Below are 27,716 nucleotides of genomic sequence, written 5' to 3'. Positions count from 1 at the left end.
TATGACCATCATTAATATTGAAGAAAAGTTATCTCTGTGAATTGGTTTTGGTGTTGTGGCTCACCTGTAGTAGAGGTGGAAGATGTGAAGTTTGGTGTTGCCTGACAGCACAGAAATTGCACAAGCTGAATGCAATGGGACAAAACTGTTGGAGAATTGGAAGCAGAAGTTAGAGCCCAGACCTGTAATGAGATCACAGCAGGTGTTGGTCATTGAATTGCCTATCAGCTCCTGTGTCCTCAGATCATGTGTCAAAATCAGGCCACGAGATATGGACATTGACTGCAGCCAGCCATCACCAATGCTTGATCTTCACCCGTCAGCAGCAGCAAGACTTTCGTGGCACCGTTCTGGGTGTCAGTGCCCTGCTGCCAGCCTGCAAGAAGCCATTCCAGCTTGACTGACTTCCACATCATTGACAAGCACTGTGAGTTATGCTAGGTCCCGGCCATTGCCCTGTTCCTTATGATTCACAGTGGCCCACAAACGCAGCCCTTCCATGAATTCAGTGCTCAAAGCAGCATTTAAATACTGATCCAACCAAGCATGTCATATTTGGCATGGCAGGGCAATGTACAGCACCTGCTGTGTGTCAGCTGGAAGACTTTGCTGTGAACTCTGCTGCAACCGGGTGGCAGATGAGGAACCTTCTGTCTGTCTGCCCAGCCTGGGCAACCAACACCGCACCAACCGCCCATCCCTCCTCTTCACTATCGATCCAGACTTCAAATCCAGACAATGCATTTGCCACGCCACCAGGGATGCTGTGGCATGCCATAGAGACAGATGATGTTGCTGGGTGACCTTTCTCCTCACTGCAATTGCAGTGGGCTTCATGTGACGCCTGCATCACGCGTGCAGGTTTGGTGCGCCATGCCAATGCTCTACTGTGTAATCAGCTAGCCTGTGTGTGTCACTACTGTGACTATGCCTGCTGCTCAGTGCGGAATAGTACATGAAGAAGAAAATGCACTTTCCATGTCTCACTTGTCTTGGACCTTGCTATGCCCACAGGAAGACATGAACACATCCTGGTTAACCTCAGTTTTCCTACAGGTACATCAGGTATGTTACATTTTGGCACCCAACGGGGTGTCTCTGCATTCACTTGTAATATTTGGTGTTAGAACTTGGTTGGTTTGGAGACCGATGGATCAACGATAACAAAGAAGATGGGAGAAGTCCACTAGCAGTGACTCGACAGGGACAGCCAGAAATGTAAGAAGCAGTACAAACCTTTTATATTTTCACTCATAGGATTTCCTACACCAGTTGGTTTGAACTTTCCTCACTTTTCCCTATAACGTCAGAGTTATGTACCACTGTAGTGTTCAGGAAGGGATCGTGTGCTGAACCATTAACTCTGGAAATATGCACCCAGTGCAATTTACCTGGACACTCCACGCCATGCACAGATTTATATCCCGTAGTATGTTGGGTTGCCGTCAAAAAGGTAATTACATAAGCCAGTGTCGGTAGTGCACTTGGCTTAGACATAGGAAATTATGGGTGCCAGGAGTACTTAGGAATAGGCTGAAGTAACTGTAAGTTTTGCTTTTTTGAAGTAGAATGGGAACTGTTAATAGTTCAAGTTTAGGTTACAGTTTAGAGAAGCTTCCTCCCAAATACAATGTCAGTGTCTTGACAAGTGCTCTGCCTCATCTTCTTGGCCCCTGTTGCACAGGGTACTTGTGGTCATACGCAATTTGCGCCAGATACCTTATAATACAAAACTTAGTCTTGCACTGTAAACACTGAGCATGCATACTGACAACTCCATGACCAATGACATGCACAGCTAAGCTATGAGTGCAAACCAGAATGTCTTTGCCCCCCCCCCCATGCACACACACACATACACATTTTTAGGCAAATTATGGCTGTAAATGTCAAGTCAGCGTACCCTTTCATTCAGCACAAATCAAAAGCCTCTGTTCTCTTCTTGTCTAAACTGTTTATCGTCCATGTTTTACTTCTGTACATAGCTCACTCCAGACAAATACCTTCCGAAAAGACATCCTAACACTTAAATCTTTATTTGATGTTAACAAATTTCTCTTCTTCATTAATGCTTTTTTTGCATTTGCCAGTCTACATTTTGCATCCTCTCCACTTCAGCCATTATCAGTTATTTTGCTGTCCAAATAGCAGAACTCGTCTTCTACATTTAGTGTCGTGTTTTCTAATCTAATTACCTCAGTATCACCTAATTTGACTAAATTCCAGTATCTTTGTTTTGCTTTTGTTACTGCTCATCCTATATCCCCCTTTCAAGACACAAACCATTCCGTTCAACAGCTCCTCCACGTCCTTTGCTACCGCTGATGGAATTATAATGTCATCAGCAAACCTCAAGGTTTTTATTTCTTCTCTCTAAATTTCAATTCATTCTCCAAATTTTTTTCGGGTTTCCTTTAGTGCTTGCTCAATATACAGATTGAATAACATTGGGGATAGGCTACAACCCTATCTCACTCCCTTTTCAACCACTGCTTTCTTTTCATGCCCCTTGACTCTTTTGGTTTCTGTACAAGTTGTAAATAGCCTTTTGCTCTTTCTGTTTTACCCCTGCACCTTCAGAATTACAAAGTGAGTGTTCCAGTCATCATTGCCAAAAACTTTCTCTAAGTATACAAATGCTATCAACTAGGGTTTGCCTTTCCTTAACCTGTCTTCTAAGAAAAGTCATAGAGTCATTATTGCTTCATTAGCTCCTACATTTTTCCAGAATCCAAACTCATCTTCCCCAAGGTTGGTTCCTTCTGGTTTTTCCATTCTTGTTTAAAGAATTCGTGTTAGTATTTTGCAAGCATTACTTATTATAATGCTGATTGCTCAGTAACATTCACAATTGTTAGCATCTGCTTTCTTTGGAATTAGAACTATTACATTCTTCTTGAAATCTGAGGATATTTCGCCTGTCTCATACATCTTGCATGCCAGGTTGAAATGTTTTGTCATGGCTGGCTCTCTCAAGGACATCAGTAGTTCTGATGGAATGTTGTCTACTCCAGAGGCTGTGCTTAGGTTATGATTTCAAACAGGAAACAGCACTGGTTTTGAAAGACATGAGGTTTCCATTTATTTATTGAATTGTGAATCTGCAAATTGTGGTTTGTATGTTTCATAACATACATAATATAAGCCATTTGATTCAGTTGCAGGAGACACGCATTTGATATTAGTGTTCAGAAGGCCATTTAAAACACATTGTGTAGATTGATAAGCTTTAGTAAATGTGTCTCATGTTTTGTGAAAATAATAAAAGTGTAGAACAGAAGTTATAATGTTACTTGAAATATTTTCATTACTATTATTAACTTTATTTAGGAGTAGCAAGTGAGCATATTTAAACAACAACTATTCCAGGCAGATAAATATTTAAATTTGAAATGTAAATGTTCAGCAATGGAGATCATTGGAGTTCTCAAGTGAAATTTTTATTATTTGTTTAACCCACTGTGACAAATTAGATTCCATGAACATTGTATTGTTTTCATTAAAGTAATACATTCTTCTGAATGTGCGTGATTAAGGTAAACTTAACAGAACATAAAATGTTTTTCAAAAGTGCAAAGGAAGAATCTTCCTTCTGAGGCCAAAAGAATGACACTGCTGGTCCAGTTGGGTCGAGAAAAAGTAGTTCAGTGTCTCCTTCTTCATCACATACATCCTTGATGATGGAAAGGTATCACCTGTCATCTTATGCAGCAGTTACAAAAGTTTTGTTGAGGATGGGTGTGTGCCTGTTGTGGTATATTAACAGTGAATGGGAAAATCAAGGAAGGTTTTTCAGAACACATTACTTTTCTAATTTCTGATTAATCAGTGGAAAGTGGTTTGTAATTGTAAAAATTCTTGGTGCTAGGTATTATGTGGGTTGTCAGAAATCTCTTCTTTAGGTTATTGCGTAGGAAATTGTTGATTCTCTCTGACGAATGGATAAAATATGTCAGTATTAGCATTGCAGAAATTGTGAACACCAGATGCAGTTATTATTTATACCTCATCTTTTATTTGAACACTAGCTTTTCTCAATACACTTGTTACAGTTCCTCTCAGTCCATGGCTGCTAGCAAAAGAGGAATGTTCAGCATCAATATAAAAATCATTTTTGTGTTCACGTAAGTTTTTTATTTTTTTTATTTTTATACTGAACAGCGCATCCATAAGCGAAATATTGCAGTTTCCTGACTAACAGATAACACTCAGTTAACAACTCAACCATTTCTTACTTAACAGGATTTACAGATCCTACATTGTGCTCCATATCATCAATTATAAAACAATGGTGTACTATTACCAATTTACTTTCCTCATTTGTCACATAAACACCAACAGCAATGATACAGCAGCTGCTTCTTGTCCAGTGATAACTCTAGATTTCATTCTGAATTACAGAATTGTAGTTTTCAGCAAAGTCCATTAACATAATTGCTTTTTTGAGGGCTACATTTTCATTTTCATTCGCATCCATAAGCGAAATATTGCAGTTTCCTGACTAACAGATAACACTCAGTTAACAACTCAACCATTTCTTACTTAACAGGATTTACAGATCCTACATTGTGCTCCATATCATCAATTATAAAACAATGGTGTACTATTACCAATTTACTTTCCTCATTTGTCACACAAACACCAACAGCAATGATACAGCAGCTGCTTCTTGTCCAGTGATAACTCTAGATTTCATTCTGAATTACAGAATTGTAGTTTTCAGCAAAGTCCATTAACATAATTGCTTTTTTGAGGGCTACATTTTCATTTAAATTTTTCAGGGATCTTCCCTAACACTTATCTGTAAATGAGTGCAGTTAAAGTGCCTGTAATTTTGTTACCAAGTTACTGTATTCAACATCTGCAGACTGCTTTACCATTTCTATTGGTGGTCTGTGTTAACCCACTGGTTGTACTGACTTTTATCATCAGTATCTTTGTAAGCCGATTTTTCTTTCAAAAGTTCTGACAATTTCTCATCTCAGGGACAATTATCAGAGTGGTTAAGGATGCTTTCATAGTTTTCTGACTCATATACAAGGAATTTTATAAGTTCTTTAATTTTTTTGAGTGTGTTCCACAGCTAAAAGCAGTTTTACGTTTTGGTGGATGCCACAAGCACACACTGAATGAGTACCTCCAGCACCAGCTAAAATATACCACTTTCGTGTTAGTGAACAAAATTTATAAAAACCAGTGTTCGTGTTTGGGTTCTCCCATTTCAAACAAGACTGTAGTCCCCTTAGTTTGTGAGAGGGTAAGTTGTTTTGCATGTACACATTCTCTTGAATGCTATCTTTGTCTTTTGCTCCTGGTAACATTTGAGTATATTCATTATTTTGGTACGAGACTGGAATAGAAGGGAGAACTGATAGAGGTACTCAAGGTACCCTCTGCCACACACCGTCAGGTGGCTTATGGAGTGTGGATGTAGATGTAGATGTAGATTTTAGTAAAAATCAGTGGCAAACCTTACAACTTCATCAGCAATCATTTTACTGATTTTTGGTTTAGGAATTGATAAAATACTAATTTTTGTTTTCTGTTTTCTTGGCTCTTATTTTTAGCCACATTTTCTTTGATTAACGATGTTATGGCATAAAAATCTTTGGCTTTTGTAACATTCGTACTTCAGTACAAATAGAATGGATAAATGGCTCCTCACCAATAAATATGACCAGTCTCACAGAAAGACAGAGAGTAACCGAGGCCAAATGGACTGAGAGGAGGGGAAATATGGGGCATGGAAAGGAGAGAAGCAGAGAAGGGGAAAACACTGGTGGATGCACTACGAGAGAGCAATGCACAATGAAGGGGTGGGGAGGTGAATTGTGAGGAGGTGACAGGAAATAGGCTAGAAACAGTTGGCTGGAGAATATGGCGATAGTAGGTAACTGTAGGTTGATGTTGGGATGGTTTTGGGAGTGGGGAATATGTTGTTAGGATAACTCCCATATTCACAGTTCAGAAAAGCTGGTGATGGAGGGGATGATCAAGATGGCCTGGGCTGTGAAGCAGCCATTGAAATCAAGTGTGTTACCTGCAGCTTCATGCTGTGCCATAGGGTGGTCCACTTTGATCTTGATCACAGTTTGAGGGTGGCCATTCATTGTGGTGGACACCTGGTTGGTAGTCAGTCATACCGGTATAAGAAACTGAACAATGATTGCAGCAGAGCTGGTATACAACATGGCTGCTTTCACCAGTGGCTTGGCCTCTGATGGCGTAGTATAAGCCTGTCTGTCACAGAACTGGAATAGGAAGTGCTGGGTGGGTGGATTGGGCAGGTCTTGCACCTGGGTTTCCACAGGGATATGATTCTTGTGGCATGTGGTTTGGGTTGGGAGTGGCATAGGGATGGTCTAGGGTATTGTGGAGATTGGGTGGGCAACAGAACATCACTTTAGGAGGGGTGGAACCTACTCAAGATCTTTACTGCACCTCGTAAAGTAGTGTTCCATCACACATCCGACCTCCTGAACATCCTAATCCATCCCTATGCCACTCCCAGTCCCAACCCCTTGCCACAGAAATCATGCTCCTATGGAAGATCCTTCCCAGTCGACCCACCTGCCACTTCCTATTCCAGTCCTATCTCAGGCTTATCCTACCCCATCATAGGCCACGTGCCCTGTGAGAGCAACCATTTTATATATCAGCTCTGCTGCAATCGTTGTTCAGTTTTTTTTATATTGGTATGGTTACCAACCAGTTGTCCCAGGATCAATGGCCACCACAAAACTGTGGCCAAGAAGAAAGTGGATCACCCTGTGGCACATCGTACAGCTGCACGTAACATACTTGATTTCAGTGAGTGCTTCACAACCCGGGCCATCTGGATCCTCTCTTCCACTATCAGCTATTGTGAACTGTGCGGGTGAACACATTCTCCACTCCCGAAATCATCCTGGCGTTTTCCCAAGCCAGGGTGGTGATTCTTATCGAAAACCTGGGATTCTCAGGGAATTACATTTTACCTGGAAAAATAAGGGAATTTCAGCAATTTCATAAAATGTCATGGAATTCTGCATTTTTAACCTAGCATTGAAACTGCGTTTAATTGATTTTTATAAATCGCAAATTTTTAAATACTTCCTATTTCAAAGTGTGTTAGTAGTATGAATATTATGCCAGTAAATTGTTGATGTTTAAAAACTGCCATTAAACTACTGCTTGTAGCTGGTATACATCTCAGCGGAGAGGAAAGATAAGTCATTATTGTGGTTTACTATCCTCCCCTTGTCACCATTAATTCATCAGAAGCTTCTTGACATCATCTTCCTCCTTACACCTGGATTTCTCAGGGAGTTTTGTTTTCCAGTTTGACGAGCCACCCTGTACGGTAACCTGCTGTCCCCATACCTTCCAGCAAACTGTTCCCTAACCCCCGCCGCCCTTCCTCTCCACTCCCCACTCCGCCCTGTCAGCTCCGCACAATTCACCTCCCATCACCCTCAACTGGGCACTGCTCCTTGCTGGCACATACATTGGTGTATTCCCGTTTGGTGCTCCTCTCCTTTCCGCTTCTCATTTTTCCCTCTCCTCTCCCTCCTCCACAGCCTGCCGATAATGTGCCTGTCAGCCGTCACCCTTGTCCTGCCTCCTCTAGCCCTACATACTTTGCCAGGCAGCACCAACTCCTCTTCCCTCACAGGTACCCTCCTATAACTACCACCTCCACACCGTGCTCCAAATCAAATCTTTGCTTCTGTTCAATGCATATTTGCTGCAGTCTGACCAAAGAAGCCTGAGGAATCATGCTCCTATGGAAGATCCTGCCCAGTCGACCCACCTACCACTTCCTATTCCAGTCCTATCTCAGGCTTATCCTACCCTATCATAGGCCGCATGCCCTGTGAGAGCAACCATTTTATTGTATGATTATATGATAGCGGAACAAACACTGGTAGCACTTACTTCTGTAAAATATCTGGGAGTATGCGTGCAGAACGATTTGAAGTGGAATGATCACATAAAATTAATTGTTGGTAAGGCGGGTACCAGGTTGAGATTCATTGGGAGAGTCCTTAGAAAATGTAGTCCATCAACAAAGGAGGTGGCTTACAAAACACTCGTTCGACCTATACTTGAGTATTGCTCATCAGTGTGGGATCCATATGTGATCGGGTTGATGGAGGAGATAGAGAAGATCCAAAGAAGAGTGGCGCGTTTCGTCACAGGGTTATTTGGTAACCGTGATAGCGTTACGGAGATGTTTAGCAAACTCAAGTGGCAGACTCTGCAAGAGAGGCGCTCTGCATCGCGGTGTAGCATGCTCGCCAGGTTTTGAGAGGGTGCGTTTCTGGATGAGGTATCGAATATATTGCTTCCCCCTGCTTATACCTCCCGAGGAGATCACGAATGTAAAATTAGAGAGATTCGGGCGTGCACGGAGGCTTTCAGACAGTCGTTCTTCCCGCGAACTATACGCGACTGGAACAGAAAAGGGAGGTAATGACAGTGGCACGTAAAGTGCCCTCTGCCACACACCGTTGGGTGGCTTGCGGAGTATAAATGTAGACGTAGATGTAAATGTAGGCAGTGGTTGCATTTGTGGTGCTTGCTTGTGTGAATATGTATGTGTGTGTGTGTGTGTGTGTGTGTGTGTGTGTGTGTGTGTTTTCTTTCTCTTTTCTGAAGAAGGCTTTGGCCGAAAGAATATGTGCAGCAATCTTTTCTTCGTGCCTGTCTGCAATGCAATGTCATCTTTACAGTGAGTAGCAATCTACCCTTTTTATGTTGTTGATGTTTGGTCCTGGAATTTCTATTGTTTGTTTCATCTTTAAATTTCACTCATTGACCCTCATATCTAGACTGAGTCTACATGTTCCTTTTAAAATTTTCTTGCTTGCATACCACATTCGGACTTCTGACATTCCACACTTTTGTTGGTTATTCAGTCTTTTTCTCATGACCATCTCCCCCTTGGCAGTGCTGGAGATGAGAATGGGGGACTAACCTGGAATTTTTAGTATTGTAGAGACCAGCATAACATTTCCTTCGAACATAGGCCACATGTGCTGTGGATGCACATTACATAGTATTAATGTATTGGTTTCTGTTGCCTCCAGTCTGTCTACACAATGTAAGCGCCTATTCTTTATTGAGGACCTATAGTGTTACTGACCTGATTTTTGCTGCCCTTCCTCCGTAGCACAAACTTCTGGTCACCTCGAAGCTGTAAGTCTAAATGAGTGTATGATGGTGTGTGCTCAAGAAAATGCATAACATAATTTGACACTTCTGTGTGTGTGACACTTCTGTGGTCTGAACATCGCTGATTCCAGTTACTGGAATCGTATGAAAACTGAGTAGTAGTACCATCCATTCTGCTGATGTTCATTTGTCGGTCACTGTCAAGAAGTACCCTGCGTTGGTGCACCACACAACTTTTGTTTGCCATGTTTATGAGGTTAGTGGTTTGTTCTTTTCGTCGCCTTTTACGGCTGGCAGAACATACCAGTTGTTGTTGTTGTGGTCTTCAGTCCTGAGACTGGTTTGATGCAGCTCTCCATGCTAATCTATCCTGTGCAAGCTTCTTCATCTCCCAGTACCTAATGCAACCTACATCCTTCTGAATCTGCTTAGTGTATTGATCTCTTGGTCTCCCTCTACGATTTTTACCCTCCACGCTGCCCTCTAATGCTAAATTTGTGATCCCTTGATGCCTCAAAACATGTCCTACCAACCGATCCCTTCTTCTAGTCAAGTTGTGCCACAAACTTCTCTTCTCCCCAATCCTATTCAATACCTCCTCATTAGTTACGTGATCTACCCACCTTATCTTCAGCATTCTTCTGTAGCACCACATTTCGAAAGCTTCTATTCTCTTCCTGTCCAAACTTCCATACATGGCTACACTCCATACAAATACTTTCAGAAACGACTTCCTGACACTTAAATCTATACTCGATGTTAACAAATTTCTCTTCTTCAGAAACGATTCCTTGCCATTGCCAGTCTACATTTTATATCCTCTCTACTTCGACCATCATCAGTTATTTTACTCCCTAAATAGCAAAACTCCTTTACTACTTTAAGTGTCTCATTTCCTAATCTAATCCCCTCAGCATCACCCGATTTAATTTGACTACATTCCATTATCCTCGTTTTGCTTTTGTTGATGTTCATCTTATATCCCCCTTTCAAGACACTGTCCATTCCGTTCAACTGCTCTTCCAAGTCCTTTGCTGTCTCTGACAGAATTACAATGTCATCGGCGAACCTCAGACATACCAGAGGCCTATTATTATTATTATTATTATTATTATTATTATTATTATTTGCATCAAGACCCTGTAGTATCACGCAAAGCATTCTGCCTCATTGAAAATTCCTGCTGATCTTCCAAAATTCTCTCATTGTTTCTCCATATAGTATCTTTCCATCCTCAATCCACTTTGTCCCTGTTTTCTTTGGGACTTCATTCCTTGACCTGACATTCCACTTATAGATCTTGTCTCACTATATGTATCTGTTGTCAGTTTCTATAGAACTGATTTGTGTTTTTGCTAGATCGAGTTTGACTTGTACGATCCATGGTACTGTTGACTTGACCACTTGTACTCGTGTCAAAATTCTGTTCGTGGGTCTTGTAGGTGTAGAACTTTAATCTTATTTTTCTGACATCTGCTGCTGGGTTTGACATCTGTTTGATTTTCCAAGAGTATAATCCGGTGGTGGGAAGGCTTGTGTGCCTCAGCGATACAGATGGCTGTACCGTAGGTGCAACCACAACGGAGGGGTATCTGTTGAGAGGCCAGACAAGCATGTGGTTCCTGAAGAGGGGCAGCACCCTTTTCAGTAGTTGCAGGGGCAACAGTCTGGATGATTGACTGAGCTGGCCTTGTAACACTAACCAAAACAGCCTTGCTGTGCTAGTACTGCGAACGGCTGAAAGCAAGGGGAAACTACAGCCGTAATTTTTCCCGAGGGCATGCAGCTTTACTGTATTGGTTAAATGATAATGACGTCGTCTCCGGTAAAATATTCTGGAGGTAAAATATTCCCCCATTTGGATCTCCGGGCGAGGACAACTCAAGAGGACGTCGTTATCAGGAGAAAGAAAACTGGCATTCTACGGATCATAGCGTGGAATGTCAGATCCCTTAATCGGGCAGGTAGGTTAGAAAATTGAAAAAGGGAAATGGAGAGGTTAAAGTTAGATATAGTGGGAATTAGTGAAGTTCAGGGCAGAAAGAACAAGACTTTTGGTCAGGTGAATACAGGGTTATAAATACAAAATCATATAGGGGTAATGCAGCAGTAGGTTTAATAATGAATAAAAAAATAGGAGTGCGGGTAAGCTACTACAAACAGCATAGTGAACGCATTATTGTGGCCAAGATAGACATGAAGCCCACACCTACTACCGTAGTACAAGTTTATATGCCAGCTAGCTCTGCAGCTGATGAAGAAATTCATGAAATGTATGATGAGATAAAAGAAATTATTCAGAGAGTGAAGGGAGACGAAAATTTAATAGTCATGGGTGACTGGAATTCGAGAGTAGGAAAAAGGAAAGAAGGAAACATAGTAGGTGAATATGGATTGGGGGAAAGAAATGAAAGAGGAAGCCATCTGGTAGAATTTTGCACAGAGCGTAACTTAATCATAGCTAACACTTGGTTCAAGAATCATAAAAGAAGGTTGTACACATGGAAGAATCCTGGAGATACTAGAAGGTATCAGATAGATTATATAATGGTAAGACAGAGATTTAGGAACCAGGTATTAAATTGTAAGACATTTCCAGGGGCAGATGTTGACTCTGACCACAATCTATTGGTTATGAACTGTAGGTTAAAACTGAAGAAACTGCAAAAAGATGGGAATTTAAGGAGATGGGACCTGGATAAACTGACTAAACCAGAGGTTGTACATCGTTTCAGGGAGACCATAAGGGAACCACAATTGTCACGAATGGGGGAAAGAAATACAGTAGAAGAAGAATGGGTAGCTCTGAGGGATGAAGTAGTGAAGACAGCAGAGGATCAAGTAGGTAAAAAGATGAGGGCTAGTAGAAATCCTTGGGTAACAGAAGAAATATTGAATTTAATTGATGAAAGGAGAAAATATAAAAATTCAGTAAATGAAGCAGGCAAAAAGGAATACAGACGTCTCAAAAATGAGATCGACAGGAAGTGCAAAATGGCTAAGCAGGGATGGCTAGAGGACAAATGTAAGGATGTAGAGGCTTATATCACTAGTGGTAAGATAGATACTGCACACAGGAAAATTAAAGAGACCTTTGGAGAAAAGAGAACCACTTGTATGAATATCAAGAGCTCAGATGGAAATCCAGTTCTAAGCGAAGAAGGAAAAGCAGAAAGGTGGAAGGAGTATATAGAGGGTCTATACAAGGGTGATGTACTTGAGGACGATATTATGGAAACGGAAGAGGATGTGGATGAAGATGAAATGGGAGATGTGATACTGCGTGAAGAGTTTGACAGAGCACTGAAAGACCTGAGTCGAAACAAGGCCCCGGGAGTAGACAACATTCCATTAGAACTACTGACGGCCTTGGGAGAGCCAGCCCTGACAAAACTCTACCATCTGGTGAGCAAGATGTATGAGACAGGCGAAATACCCTCAGACTTCAAGAAGAATATAATAATTCCAATCCCGAAGAAAGCAGGTGTTGACAGATGTGAAAATTACCGAACTATCAGTTTAATAAGTCACAGCTGCAAAATACTTACGCGAATTCTTTACAGACGAATGGAAAAACTGGTAGAAGCCGACCTCGGGGAAGAGCAGTTTGGATTCTGTAGGAATATTGGAACACGTGAGGCAATACTGGCTCTACGACTTATCTTAGAAGAAAGATTAAGGAAAGGCAAACCTACATTTCTAGTATTTGTAGACTTAGAGAAAGCTTTTAACAATGTTGACTGGAATACTCTCTTTCAAATTCTGAAGGTGGCAGGGGTAAAATACAGGAGGCGAAAGGCTATTTACAATTTGTGCAGAAACCAGATGGCAGTTATAAGAGTCGAGGGACATGAAAGGAAACAGTGGTTGGGAAGGGAGTGAGACAGGGATGTAGCCTCTCCCTGATGCTATTCAATCTGTATATTGAGCAAGCAGTAAGGGAAACGAAAGAAAAGTTCGGAGTAGGTATTAAAATCCATAGGAAAGGAATAAAAACTTTGAGGTTCGCCAATGACATTGTAATTCTGTCAGAGACAGCAAAGGACTTGGAAGAGCAGTGGAACAGAATAGACAGTGTCTTGAAAGGAGGATATAATATAAACATCAACGAACGCAAAATGAGGATAATGGAATGTAGTCGAATTAAGTCTGGTGATGCTGAGGGAATTAGATAAGGAAATGAGACGCTTAAAGTAGTAAAGGAGTTTTTGCTATTTGGGGAGCAAAATAACTGATCATGGTCGAAGTAGAGAGGATATAAAATGTAGACTGGCGATGGCAAGGAAAGCGTTTATGAAGAAGAGAAATTTGTTAATATCAAGTATAGATTTATGTGTTAGGAAATCGTTTCTGAAAGTATTTGTATGGAGCGTAGCCATGTATGGAAGTGAAACGTGGATGATAAATAGTTTAGACAAGAAGAGAATAGAAGCTTTTGAAATGTGGTGCTACAGAAGAATGCTGAAGATTAGATGGGTAGATCACATAACTAATGAGGAGCTACTGAATAGAATTGGGGAGAAGAGGAGTTTGTGGCACAACTTGACAAGAAGAAGGGACCGGTTGGTAGAACATGTTCTGAGGCATCAAGGGATCACAAATTTAGCGTTGGAGGGCAGCGTGGAGGGTAAAAATCGTAGAGGGAGACCAAGAGATGAATACACTAAGCAGATTCAGAAGGATGTAGGTTGCAGTAAGCACTGGGAGATGAAAAAGCTTGCACAGGATAAAGTAGCATGGAGAGCTGCATTAAACCAGTCTCAGGACTGAAGACCGTAACAACAACAACAACAATTTGAATTGCACCTACAGACACCGTCATTCCTCTGAAAGTTCAGTATTATTGGCAATGAACAGTTTACGTCTTAGAAAAAAACTATATCATTGTGTAGAAGCAGATCAGCACCTACATTTACTATCAAGAATTCAGTGGCAAAGTTAATTATTCTATTTTAGGCACAAAAAGCAGTTCAGATTTACACAAAAAGTCACAGTTCACACTTAGAACTATTCTGTAGTAATTTATCAGAGAAAAATACACTGTGGTAACTCAGTTAAATCAGCCAATAATGAGAATCACTGTGTCCAAGCTCACTCCAATGACAATGACACGACACACTTTGTTAATTACAACACAGTTCAGTTAAAATCTTCATTCATCTTATATATTGCGACCACTCGAAAGTTGTTAAGCATCAATGTTATTGAGTTTCATGGATGTCAGTGCACATATTTTCACATACAGAATGTACATAGATTAGATTAGATTAACTTTCATTCCAGTTGACCCGCAATGAGGAGGTCCTCCAGGATGTAGAACATGTCAGAAAAACAACAATACATGACAAATATTTATAACTGAAACAAATAAGCTAATGTACCATTCCACAGGTCCCAAGTGGAATGATCGTCATTTTTTAATGAACACTACATGAATGAGTCATTTTACAAATACTAATGTACTGAATTTAAAATAATTTTTTTTAAAATTTATTTATAAGGTAATAAACGTGTAATACAACTACTATAATACTTATTTACAATGAACACATTACTGCACTGAAGTGGTGCAGAAGTTAGATTGTACTTACACACACACACACACACACATATTCACAATTCACAATTCACATGGACATGGCCACTGTGTCGTGCCTCTGTGGCCCAGTTGTGACCTGTGACTGCCTCTGACATGACCAGCAATGTAGGGTGGGTGGTGGGGTTAAGCAGATGGCATGGTGCAGGGAAGGGGAAGGGTAACAGGGTAGGGTGGGGGAAGATGGTGCGCTACCTGTGAGAGTGTGGAGGGTCATGACGTGGACAGGATAGTGCTGCTAGGTGCAGAAGTAGGTTGCTTTGCTGGAGGGAAGGAGATGGGGAATCCAAATGGGGCATGAGAGGAAGAGAAAGAGAAAAGAGGGAAAGACTGTAGGTGTGTTGGCAGAATAGAAGCTGTAGAAGCTGTGTGTAGTGCTGGAGAGGAAGCAGGGAGAGGGTAGGGTGAAGGGTGAGACCAGGGGTTATGGGAACAAAGGATATGTTGTAGGGAGAGTTCCCACATATTCATCTGAGGAAAGCTGTTGTTAGTAGGAATGATTTAGATGACACACGCTGTGAAGTATTCGTTGAAGTAAAGCACATTGTGTTGGACACCATGTTCAGCAACTGGGTGGTCCAGCTCTCTCATGGCCATTGGTGGTGGCCATGCATGCAGGCAGACAGCCTGGTAGTTGTCATGCCCACGTAGTAAGGAGTAAAAAAGCTTAGTTTGAAGACAACATGGCTGCTTTCACTGGTAGCATTGCTTTTGACCAGGTAGGAGATGTCTTTGACGGGACTGGTATAGGTGGTAGAGGGAGGGCGAATGGAACAGGTCGTTTATCTAGGCCTGTTGCAGGGATATGAGCCATGAGGCAAGGGGTTGGGGAGTAGAGGTGGACTAAGGAGTAGGGAGTAGAAAACAGAGTGTCATGCTCTTTGCCATCACAATCGACAGGGTCATATCTGCTGTGGGCTCCAGGGCGTCAGTATCACTGACATCTGCCTCCACAACTGTGACTTATTAATATAAACTACTTAATGTTGCCACCAGGAGCAATCAATCCATAAGGGGCTATACTGGATCCAGAAACGGCGATGCATTTTCTCCATCACATAACGATGTTACGTAGTTACACGTAGACTCGGAACACTACATATGCACCTCATCCACCAACAGTCTTTGTCTGAGGAGGAGGAGGTGTTGGTGTCAGGGAAGGAATGGGAGGGGGATACAAGCCTTAACAACTTCCTAGACTTCCTTAAATGACTTCATGCTCCAAAGCAAAGTACCCGTAGGTTTTCCGTTATCATTTGGCAAGTATTGGCAAGACTTCTGTTGAGTTTACCAAAGAACACAATTGTGTATCTTTGTTAGTATGTTGGCCCCATTGTGCAATGTGATGCATGTAGTATTGGGATGTTCATGGGAATGACTAATTGGATGCTCCTAGAGCTCAGAGGGAATTTAGTAAGGAAATGTTGAAAAGCCAAGAGTCTTACAATTAACCCGACCTGTCCAAATGCTCTGGGGCTAATAGGACTGCCAAAAAAAAAAAAAAAAAAAAAAAAAAAAAAAAAAAAAAAAAAAAAAAAAAAAAAGGATGCTTTACTTTCTGGACACATTTTCCATCACTCAGCTCATTGGACCTGCTTCAGTACTTCACCCCCTCATCTAGTTTCCTGGAACAGAAAGCAGCCATTGCTTTTCATTTGTGTCATGACTGCCACTAACACTCTCATTAATGATTGAAAATTATATTAGTTCTGTTGTGGTCACAAACTCTTTACATGTATCCCACAAGCACATGGTTAATCTAGATCTGAATATTTCCTGCAGCAGTTAAGCTGATTCCAAAGGACTCACGTAAGCCACATCACATGATAAGATTTCATTATCATAAATGCTTACCTTGCCTGCCTCACCTACACTAGTCACGTAATGATTACTGCCACATATATTGACAGCACAACCACCAATAAACTGAAATATCTTCATATTGACAGGTTTCATGCCTTCCTAGATTGATAAGCAGCAAAATAAAGCAGACCTACACTATTCGATTTGAGCACTGTAATGATTAATTAGGCACAGTCATATTGAAAGTATGCCATGGCTTTCTTCTGATCTAAGAACTGACTGACCCCATCCCTAATTGAAGAATCTATAATTTAATGTGACACCTCAGTTACAGTGTACATTTATTTTTTTGATGTATGCAAAGCACATTAAGATGTGAACATCACCTGAATGAAATCTAAGACCAACTCGAGCGTGAAACATGGACCTGTGATTTGCAGTCTTACTTTTGCCATGCACCAATTGAGCCATGCTTCTCTTTCTCACAGGCCTAAGTGAAAAGTGTAGAAAATTGTAGCTTCTCAATACTCTACCACTTTTGTGGAAATGTGTACTTGTTTTGTTTACCATACTATTGATTGTCTTGGTACGATCACTCTCATGAACACATTATTCAGATGCCACAAATGCTTGTCTATGATAACAGTCTGCTGCAGCACAGAATATACTAGTTTCTCTGCAAATCCTGCTGCGGGAAGTTTTGTATGTACTCATAAAGCTTGTAGTTCTTCAGCATTATCATCATTGAATCAGTGAGTTTGTCGTGTGGTCCTCAAAGCTCTTCCTTATGGCCCACATAATGCTGCTGTTCCTAACTCAGAATTTTCTTGGATTACTTGCAAATGCCTACTACCACCAGGCAAAGTGGCCAAATGGTTGAGACAGTGAACTCATATAGAGACAACCAAAGTTCAAATCCCCATATACCATCCAGGTTTAGGTCTTATGTAGTTTCCCTAAATCATGTAACTCAAATGCCGGGTTGCTTATTCGAATAGGATATGATCAATTTACTTCCATATCCTTCCCTAAACCTTGCTTGTGTGTGCTTTCTACTGACTGTTGTCAACGGGAGCACTAAACTTTAATCGTCCTTCCTTGCATGTTACCACTTATTCTGACTTCCAGACTTGGAAGTAAACTGGTTCGAATCCGTATGGTGGATGAAATTTTCACTGCCAGTAGTTGACTAGCAAGAGGAAAAGGGATTGCGGCATAAAATTCCTGATAAGCAGTCTTTGCACCAATGTTCAGGGTTAAATTCCAAATCTCTCAACTGTTACTTATGAAATGAGGGTCTGTGACATGTTTGATGGTGATCTGTTTGTTGAATTGGGGTGTTAAGCTTGGAGCCCTCCTCAGTGCTCTTTGCAAGGAGTAGGCTATGTGCAGACACTGGGTTTCACCCTCCCCCTTCTCTCATCATCCTCATATAATGCAAACATAACAAAATGCTACACTACAATACACTACACTACACACGCATCCATTATATTCTCCTACACTCTACAAACATACGTATAATACAACTATCAGCCATCTGCCAAGGAAGAGGCCAACGTGCATCAAGGAAGAACGAACACCCTTTGGACAAGCGGCTGAAGCTACCCTGTAGGTATACCAGCTATCAGTGCCATATGAAATATACTTTTTTTAAATGATCACAGGATTACTCAGATTCTAAAGATGTTTTGACCAGAAGCAGTGTGATGGTATTTTGGTCTTGTGGAGATTGGTTACACATGTTCTAAAGTCATATTGGGCAAAAAGTTTCTGTACACAGAGGTACATCAACTATAATACTGTATTGTCACATTCTGCTCTTATTTTAGTATTTGAACCCTAATAGTGAGAGTTGCAGGAAAGTAATTGCTCCATCTATCACTGTTGCCAGCTTTCTGTTCCTGTTATTTTATCTTAACATCATTACTTCAGTTTCAGTTGCTCGAATTAGACTATTTTGTTGTAAGACCTCATCCCATTGCTTTGATATCAGACTTCTTTGCTCATTGATGATATATTTTTTTCTTTCTTTTGTTCCAGATGGTGAACGTAATGAGTCTGCTGAAAAGTGGATCATAGAGGCACAAACTAAATTTAAGTCATTGTCACTTGATGAGCAGGTGAAGTTTTTTGGCTTTCTTTTAGAAGGAACAACTCCAGAAGTACGCTACAAAATATTTAAAGAAGTGCACAAATACTTTCATCATGACATACTAGTCTTTCTTCCAGTGGAATTACAGGAGTACATATGTCATTATATTGATGTTGTATCATTGATACAAGCATCCTGTGTGAATAAGGAGTGGAATAGGTTTGTGTGTGGCTTTATAAATTATAAACATTTAATTGTGTAGGTTTATGCAGTGTTTTTGTGCTGGCATACATTTTAGAAGAAGAAAAGCGTTCAAACATTTTTGTGAGAAGCACTACTTGGAAAATATGACTTATGTTTTCGTTAACATTGACATTGTAACTCACTTTACTGGAAAGTATTTAAATCTGTAGAAGATACAGAGTGTATTCAAGGAACAGAAAAACTGAAACTCTTGAAATTAAGGAAATGAGGAGTTGTAAAGCACTTTCTATACACTGCCTGACAAAATAACTGCAGCACCCAGAAGACATGGTCAGATGTCAATGTATCTTGGTCCATGTGCACACCAGCAGGCAGTATGTAAATGATAAGAGATGGATTTATCTGTGACAGGGAGAATGGCTACTACAGTACATTAATGTGGTTTATGTTTAGTGTTTTACCAAGTGTGGTCGGGTTTTTGAGGAGCAAGAGCAATGTCAGATGTTTAATGATAACTGTAAAGGACATGGAGATGCTGCATACTCGCGTGACACAGCACTACCAGCACCTGGCAGAGTTTCAAAGGGGCCTTACTGTGGGTCGCCATTTGGCCGGCTGGTTAAATTGTCCTGTATCGAGACTTTGTGGCATTCGGATATGACAGTGGCCCAATGTTGCATTGCATGGGAACATGAGCACAGGTGGGCTCATCATTTAAGTTGCTATTGTCCACCTGTAACCACCCCAAGGGAGGATCAAATTCTTGTACAATAAACGCATTTTCTAAAGCCCTTTATTGCACCTGCCATCCAGAAACAAGTAATGGACTCCGTGCAACATCTGTGTCACCCCACACCATTGTTCAGAGACTAATAGCAGATGAACTAGGGAATTACTGTCCCATGCATAGGCTGCCACTAACACCATACTGCAAACAGCTGCCTTTTTATTGGTGCCATGACTTGGAAGCATGGAAACCCAAGGAATGGCATTGTATTGAGTTCAGTGATGATTCATGGTCCAGCACTGTCCCATGTGACCATTGTCAGCTGGCGTGGCAGTGACATGAGGAGCAGTCCCATTCATACAGTGTTTTGCAGAGGCACATTGGAATTACTCCTGATATTGTGTGGGATGAAATAGTGAAGGCAGCAGAGGATCAAATAGGCAAAAAGATGAGGGCTGCTAGAAATCCTTGGGTAACAGAAGAAATATTGATTTTAATTGATGAAAGGAGAAAATATAAGAATGCAGTAAATGAAGCAGGAAAAAAGGAATAGAAACGTCTCAAAAATGAGATCGACAGGAAGAGCAAAATGGCTAAGCAACGTGGCTAGAGGACAAATGTAAGGATGTAGAGGCATATCTCACTAGGGGTAAGATAGATACTGCCTACAGGAAAATTAAAGAGACCTGGGGAAAAAGAGAACCCCTTGTATGAATATCAAGAACTCAGATGGAAACCCATTTCTAAGCAAAAAAGGGAAAGCAGAAAGGTGGAAGGAGTGTGTAGAGGTTCTATACAAGGGCATTGTACTTGAGGATAATATTATGGAAATGGAAGAGGGTGTAGATGAAGATGAAACGGGAGATATGATACTGCGTGAAGAGTTTGACAGGGCACTGAAAGACCTAAGCCAAAACGAGGCCCCGGGAGTAGACATCATTCCATTAGAACTACTGACAGCCTTGGGAGAGCCAGCCCTGACAAAACTCTACCATCTGGTGAGCAGGATGTATGAGACAGGCGAAATACCCTCAGACTTCAAGAAGAATTTAATAATTCCAATCCTAAAGAAAGCAGGTGTTGACAGACGTGAAAATTACCGAACTATCAGTTTAATAAGTCACAGCTGCAAAATACTATAGTGAATTCCTTACAGATGAATGGAAAAACTGGTAGAAGCCGACCTCGGGGAAGATCAGTTTGGATTCCATAGAAATATTGGAACACATAAGGCAATACTGACCCTACGACCTATCTTAGAAAATAGATTAAGGGAAGGCAAACATACGTTTCTAGCATTTGTATACTTAGAGAAAGCTTTTGACAATGTTGACTGAAATATTCTTTTTCAGATTCTGAAGGTGGCAGGGGTAAAATACAGGGATCGAAAGGCTACTTACAATTTGTACAGAAACCAGATGACAGTTACACGAGTCGAGGGGCATGAAAGGGAAGGAGTGGTTGGGAAGGGAGTGAGACAGGGTTGTAGCCTATCCCTGATGTTATTCAATCTGTATATTGAGCAAGCAGTAAAGGAAATGAAAGAAAAATTCTGAGTAGGTATTAAAATCCATGGAGAAGAAATAAAAACTTTGAGGTTCGCCGATGACATTGTAATTCTGTCAGAGACAGCAAAGGACTTGGAAGAGCAGTTGAATGGAATGGACAGTGTCTTGAAAGGAGGCTATAATATGAACATCAACAAAAGCAAAACGAGAATAATGGAATGTAGTCGAGTTAAGTTGGGTATTGCTGAGGGAATCAGATTAGGAAATGAGACACTTAAAGTAGTAAATGAGTTTTGCTATTTGGGGAGCAAAATAACTGATGATGGTCGAAGTAGAGAGGATATAAAATGTAGAATGGCAATGGCAAGGAAAGTGTTTCTGAAGAAGAGAAATTTGTTAACATTGAGTATAGATTTTAAGTGTGAGGAAGTCGTTTCTGAAAGTATTTGTATGGAGTGTAGCCACGTATGGAAGTGAAACATGGACAATAAATAGTTTAGATCAGAAGAGGATAGAAGCTTTCAAAATGTGGTGCTACAGAAGAATGCTGAAGATTAGATGGGTAGATCACATAACTAATGAGGAGGTATTGAATAGAATTGGGGAGAAGAGGAGCTTGTGGCACAACTTGACTAGAAGAAGGGATCGGTTGGTAGGACATGTTCTGAGACATCGAGGGATCACCAATTTAGTATTGGAGGGCAGCGTGGAGGGTAAATATCGCAAGGGAGGCCAAGAGATGAATACACTAAGCAGATTCAGAAGGATGTAGGTTGCAGTGGGTACTGGGAGATGAAGAAGCTTGCACAGGATAGAGTAGCATGGAGAGCTGCATCAAACCAGTCTCAGGACTGAAGTACACAACAACAACAACAACAACAACAACAACTGTGTGGGAGCCGTGGAGTATGACTTCAGGTCATGGCTGGTAGTGACTGAAGAAACTCTGACATTATAACGATACATCATGGACATCCTGCATTCTGACGTGTTACCTCTTAAGTTATAGTATTGTGGTGCCATTTATCAGCAGGACAATGCTAATCCACACACGCCAAATTTCTGTATAAACAATGTGTGTGATGTTGAGGTTCCCCTGTTATCAATATTCCCTAATCCGTGGGTCCCGCTTGGATGTCGACTACAACCCTGGTGCTAGTAATCAGAATATCGAGGATGAGTAACAAGATTTATTGGCCACTTTGCCTGAGGAGAGGACTTTCTTCCCAATCAATGCATGCATCCAGGCCAGATGGGGTACAACGTCATACTGATTAGTAGTCACATATTGCCAAGTTTTTGTAAATTTGACTTGATTTCGTAATGACTAAAATAACATCATATTTCCTCTCAACCAATGAAGTTTTATTTTGTTTCCCCTCACCTTTTGGGTGTTTTGCTTTATTTTGTCACGCTGTGCAACTTGACAAGAGTTTAGATCAGGGGAGTGTGATTACTTACATATGTGATGGAGAAAATCTAACAGTGCTTGCATGAGGTGTGATGGGAATGGAGCAGAGTGTCAGTAGATGGTTGTAAATAGACGACTAATGTGAGAGCAGGACATTGTACAATGTATTTCATAGCAAAAAGTAGAAACAATTGTATCGAATCATAACGTCAATGCAAAGGAAAAAATGTGCCGCGTATTCTAAAAATGCAGCAGTCATAATCATCAAAACAAATTTCTATCACACGATGTATAGCTGAAAAGACTATATGGAGCAATATAAGATGTATGTATATAACCTGTGATGACTGACCATCTTCTGAATAAGTACTTGAACTGTTTGGTAAATGTTGCCAAGCTTTTTGTCATATCATCACAACTGTTGGGCTTGCCAAATCCAAGCTAAATTATCACCAATTGATCTAACTTCAACCTTTTAACACACTGCAGATCATTTCGACATTATGACCTGTAATCCAATAAATAGTTTCTTCTTGTATCACATTCATTGACTTCACCAAGTCTGCTGCAGTAGACTCACTTGCCTCTGCTAGTCAAATAAGGCAAGAATCACTTGTGTAAAAGAGGCTTTTCTGATATTGGCAATGACATCTTTCTTCAGAAAATAGAACTACATGAACCAACCACAAAGTCTGGTTTGCATATTGTCATGATGATGAGTGTTGAATATGGAACACATATTGCCAGTGGCAAATGCAGGTCTCAGGCTAAATTATATATCAGCCTATTGCCTCAATCTTGATAATGTAATATTTACATTTGATGACTTTACCATCTTCCAGCAAAACTGGCACTTTTCCATATAACCAAGATCTCAGATTGTGCTGCAAGTGTCATAACTGTTACAGTGAACATCTCTTTGGCTCCAGAATGAGATTTTCACTCTGGAGCGGAGTGTGCGCTGATATGAAACTTCCTGGCAGATTAAAACTGTGTGTCGGACTGAGACTCGAACTCAGGACCTTTGCCTTTCGCGGGCAACTGCTCTACCAAATGAGCTACCCAAGCACGACTCACGCCCCGTCCTCACAGCTTTACTTCTGCCAGTACCTCCTCTCCTACCTTCCAAACTTAACAGAAGCTCTCCTGCGAACCTTGCAGAACTAGCACTCCTGAAATAAAGGATATTGTGGAGACATGGCTTAGCCACAGCCACAGCCTGGTAGAGCACTTGCCTGTGAAAGGCAAAGGTCCCGAGTTCGAGTCTCGGTCCGTTACACAGTTTTAATCTGCCAGGAAGTTTCATATCAGCACACACTCCGCTGCAGAGTGAAAATCTCATTCTGGAAACATCCCCTAGGATGTGGCTAAGCCAGGTCTCCGCAATATCCTTTCTTTCAGGAGTGTTAGTTCTCCAAGGTTCGCAGGAAAGGTTCTGTAAAGTTTGGAAGGTAGGAGACAAGGTACTGGCAGAAGTAAAGCTGTGAGGACCGGGCGTGAGTCGTGCTTGGGTAGCTCAGTTGGTAGAGCACTTGCCCGTGAAAGGCAAAGGTCCCGAGTTCAAGTCTCGGTCCCGCACACAGTTTTAATCTGCCAGGAAGTTTTCATCTCTTTGGCTGTCTACATCTATACTCCCATCAGCTGTGTGAAACTGATGTGTTGCCTATGTACATACTGTAAACGAAAAGTGCTCTGCATGCTACTGCCCCATTTGTGGACTTAAGTGCTAAGTTTTACCAGTACAATGTCAACAGAGTGGTAATCCAATGAAGTACAAGACAACAAATCGAGAAGTGTTTTTTAATTTTCTTTTTGTCCTTTTTTGTGATATTGGCACTTAATACAGCTTTAATCTTTAGTTTCACTCTGGATGTGTGAAAAGTAAGTTGCACAATGATTAGAGTTTCTCCTATCTTCAGCACTGGGAAGTTTCATACTTAGACTGTAGATGGGCAAGTTGTGTTCAGAACAGTGTACTACAGTACAGTTTGACAGTTGCTTCTACTTATAATCTATCTTTTTCCTGAGCTCTTCCAAATAACTGTAGTTTGGAGATGCACCATTGAGGACATACAGCCATAAAATGACAATTAATCAGTGGCAAGTAGGTGGAAGTGTGTGCATTTAAAGTAACTTGCCACAGCTGATACCTGTTATGCCAAGGAGTGCACTTACTAATTAAATTTGCTCAAGATGATGGCTTCAGCTGAGCAGTGAAAGCTAGACAACTCTTAAATTCGTATTCATTGCTGGTTAAGTCAGATGTAGATTTTCTGCCATATTTACTGAATATAGCCTTTCTATTATATCAACTGTTCTAAAAGTGTCGTAATGTTATTATTTTGTTAAGATGATGAGCTGTACTGCAGAGACAGCACTGCAGTAAGGTAGTCCATGTGTTTTTGCTGTAAGGTGCATTGTTGTCAATGGTGAAATCAAAAGGCCACTTGTTTTAATTTTTGATAATGTACAGAGAGCATGAAGTAACCTTTATTCTAACAACTACAGTAGATCAGACAGTGTGAACTAAGACAATAGTAAAATGTAAAACATAAACGTTAAATTTCAAACAATCTTTTTTTCTCTGAAATATTGCTGGAAGTGATTGAAATGCCTGTGGTCGACATTGCTACAAAGTTGACATCATTGAACAAATGATTGAAAAAAAACCACACTGCTAGACATACCCAAACATGTCTGTTTGCCAGAGCAACTACTGTGTGCTTGTCACCGGTTGGCTGTCATTTTATTATCATGTTGTTTTTCTCTGACCTGATACTTCATTTTGTATGTAACTGTAACACACCCTGCTTAGAGTTAAGCAGAATTTACGTGCCTGAACCCAAATAGTCTGATAAATTGCAGAAGAAGTGGCTTGTGAGGTAACTTTTTGCTATATTTTTGAATACCTTGTTATTCTCAATTTCCTGCTGTAGTGTTTCTTTTGAACTTGATGTTTTGTTCTTTCTGCAGCAGGTATTAATTCATTGGCATCAGACTCCTAGGAAACTCGATGAAACCTGGAAGTATTTTATAGTGAATTAATTATCTTTTTTCCCTAAAAAGTACAAGATTTCATACTGCTTTGGCATATTTTCCTCGTAAATATGCAGGTTCTGTGAGCAATTCTCAGCAGAGAACAGCGTTATTTAATTGTGCTTGAAGAACTAACTGTCAGATCATTAAGTCGGAGATGTCTACCTTTCAGTGATGACGTACTCTTCACTCGGTGGTATCTGAGACTATATTTTCAATCAAAATATTTATTATTATTATTTAAATGTTGTTCCATTAATTTTAGATACAGCATTGTGGAATATTAAATGTTCTCAAAATAAAATATTCAGAACTCCCATATATCTCTCTTGTCTGATTGAAGTTTATTTTATATTTGATACATGGAACAATTCCTCTCTTACTGTATACACCTGAAGTATTAGCAGTGTGATACAGACCACATCCACCTTCTGACAACTTATAAAGGATACTAAATATTCCTTGCATCAATTACAGGCTCATCTGAAAAGCATTGATTCAGTTGTTTTTTAATTACGCAGGTCTGCAAAAAATATTTTTTGAAAATTGTTTGAAATTTGATAACTGACTTTTATGTACTTTTCAGTGCTGATTTCAAAAATGCAATCCATTTTTTCTATCATGCCAGGTTTTCTCACAAAAAAGGGAGTATTTTTGGGTATAATAACAAAATTTAAGCAATTTATCACATTTTTTCCAACATTATAAAATTTCATTTTATTTATAAATCATGTTCTGAACTACATTTCCAGTACACTTCCATTTCTCTTTAAGCTCATAAATCCTTATAATTACACTTTCGCTTTCTGACGAAGTGTCTTTTATTGCTTTTCCAGCTGTGGACTTCTTGAATCTCTTTTTATCATCCAGCAGTAGTTCGCTATCATGTTGACATTCCATCTTCCTTGATATCTTCTTTCCATTTCTTTGATGTCTTGATGGAATCTTTTTGCCCTGCTCTTCACTCACATCACCAAGGTTTGCAGGGAAGTAGTCAAGATGTGAGTGGAGAGAATGAACTTTAATGCTCATGTAACAGCCCAACTTCTTAAAGTTGTCGAGCATGTCTGCGACGATTCTCTTGTAGTTTGGATCTTTTTTGTTTCCTAGGAAACCAGTAACAACTAATTTAAAATATGTATGTTGCTGCCTTTTCTTTTGTTTTCATTTTGACCACAAAGTTGTGATCTGTCATTAGTTTTCTAATGTCTGGTCCGACGAAGATTCTTTCCTTTAGCTTTGCCACATATGAACCAGGAAACTGTCCACAATGATATCTGAAACACTCCCCTTCTTTTGGCAATGCCTTAACAAATTGTTTCATCAGACCCAACTTAATGTGAAGTGGTGGAAGTAACACCTTTTTGGGATCCACAAGGCTTTTCCTCTCAACATTTTTTACTCCTACCTGTAAGGTTCTTCTCAAGGGCCAAACTTTTTTTATGTAGTGTTGCTTTCTGTCTCTACTATCCCATTCACAGAGAAAGCAAGGGTACTTTGTATAGCCACTTTGTTGACCAAGCAGCATTGAAATCACTTTTAAATCACCACATAGTGTCCATTTGTGGTCTGAATAGGAAAGTTTGCTTAAAACCAGTTCAAGGTTTTTGTAACATTCTTTTAAGTGAACCAAGTGTCCAACTGGTATAGAAGCATACTTATTGCCATTATGTAGAAGTACTGCTTTAAGGCTTCTTTTTGAAGAGTCAATGCTCCCATCAGGAGCATATTCTATTTTGAAACATGCCGTAAGTCCAGGAACATCACTGCAAAACACCAGGCCACCTTCTTGAGAGAAGAAAGATACAAACTCCTTTTCCCTTGATCAATACCAAGAAAAGGACATACCCAGAGCCAATATATGTTTATCTTTCTATCTAGATCCTAAAACCTCTGCCAAATCTTTAGAAAGGCCTAGGTCTCTAATTAAATCATTCAGTTCAGATTGTGATAATGGAATGGGATCGGTTGTGCCAGGATCATAGCCATCTCTGTCTTCTTCACTATCTCCTTGCTGAGCCAATGTCTCGTGATCATCTATATCATCCAAAGAATCTGGAGGAGAGCATATTGATACTTCAGGTCCATGAGCAACAGGGCAAATGGCTGATTGAATGTTAGGGTAAGAAATATCCTTTTTGTTTATCAAACTGAAAGTATGATTTTTGGGCTCCCTCCAA

General features: G+C 40.4%; 1 protein-coding gene across 1 annotated transcript in view; it reads left to right on the top strand.

Annotated features, from left to right (window-relative positions):
• LOC124622609 (F-box/WD repeat-containing protein 2-like) overlaps positions 1-27,716 on the top strand; it is a 136,953-nt gene that overhangs the window by 7,619 nt on the left and 101,618 nt on the right. The window contains exon 2 of the mRNA XM_047148370.1: positions 18,599-18,869. Coding sequence (XP_047004326.1) covers positions 18,599-18,869 — 271 coding nt within the window. The remainder of the gene's footprint in view (positions 1-18,598; positions 18,870-27,716) is intronic.

This window comes from Schistocerca americana, chromosome 7 (assembly GCF_021461395.2).
Source record: "Schistocerca americana isolate TAMUIC-IGC-003095 chromosome 7, iqSchAmer2.1, whole genome shotgun sequence".
In the NCBI taxonomy this organism is placed as follows: domain Eukaryota; kingdom Metazoa; phylum Arthropoda; class Insecta; order Orthoptera; family Acrididae; genus Schistocerca; species Schistocerca americana.
The sequence above is the reverse complement of the archived record's forward strand: the minus strand, read 5'-3'. Positions and strand labels throughout refer to the sequence as shown.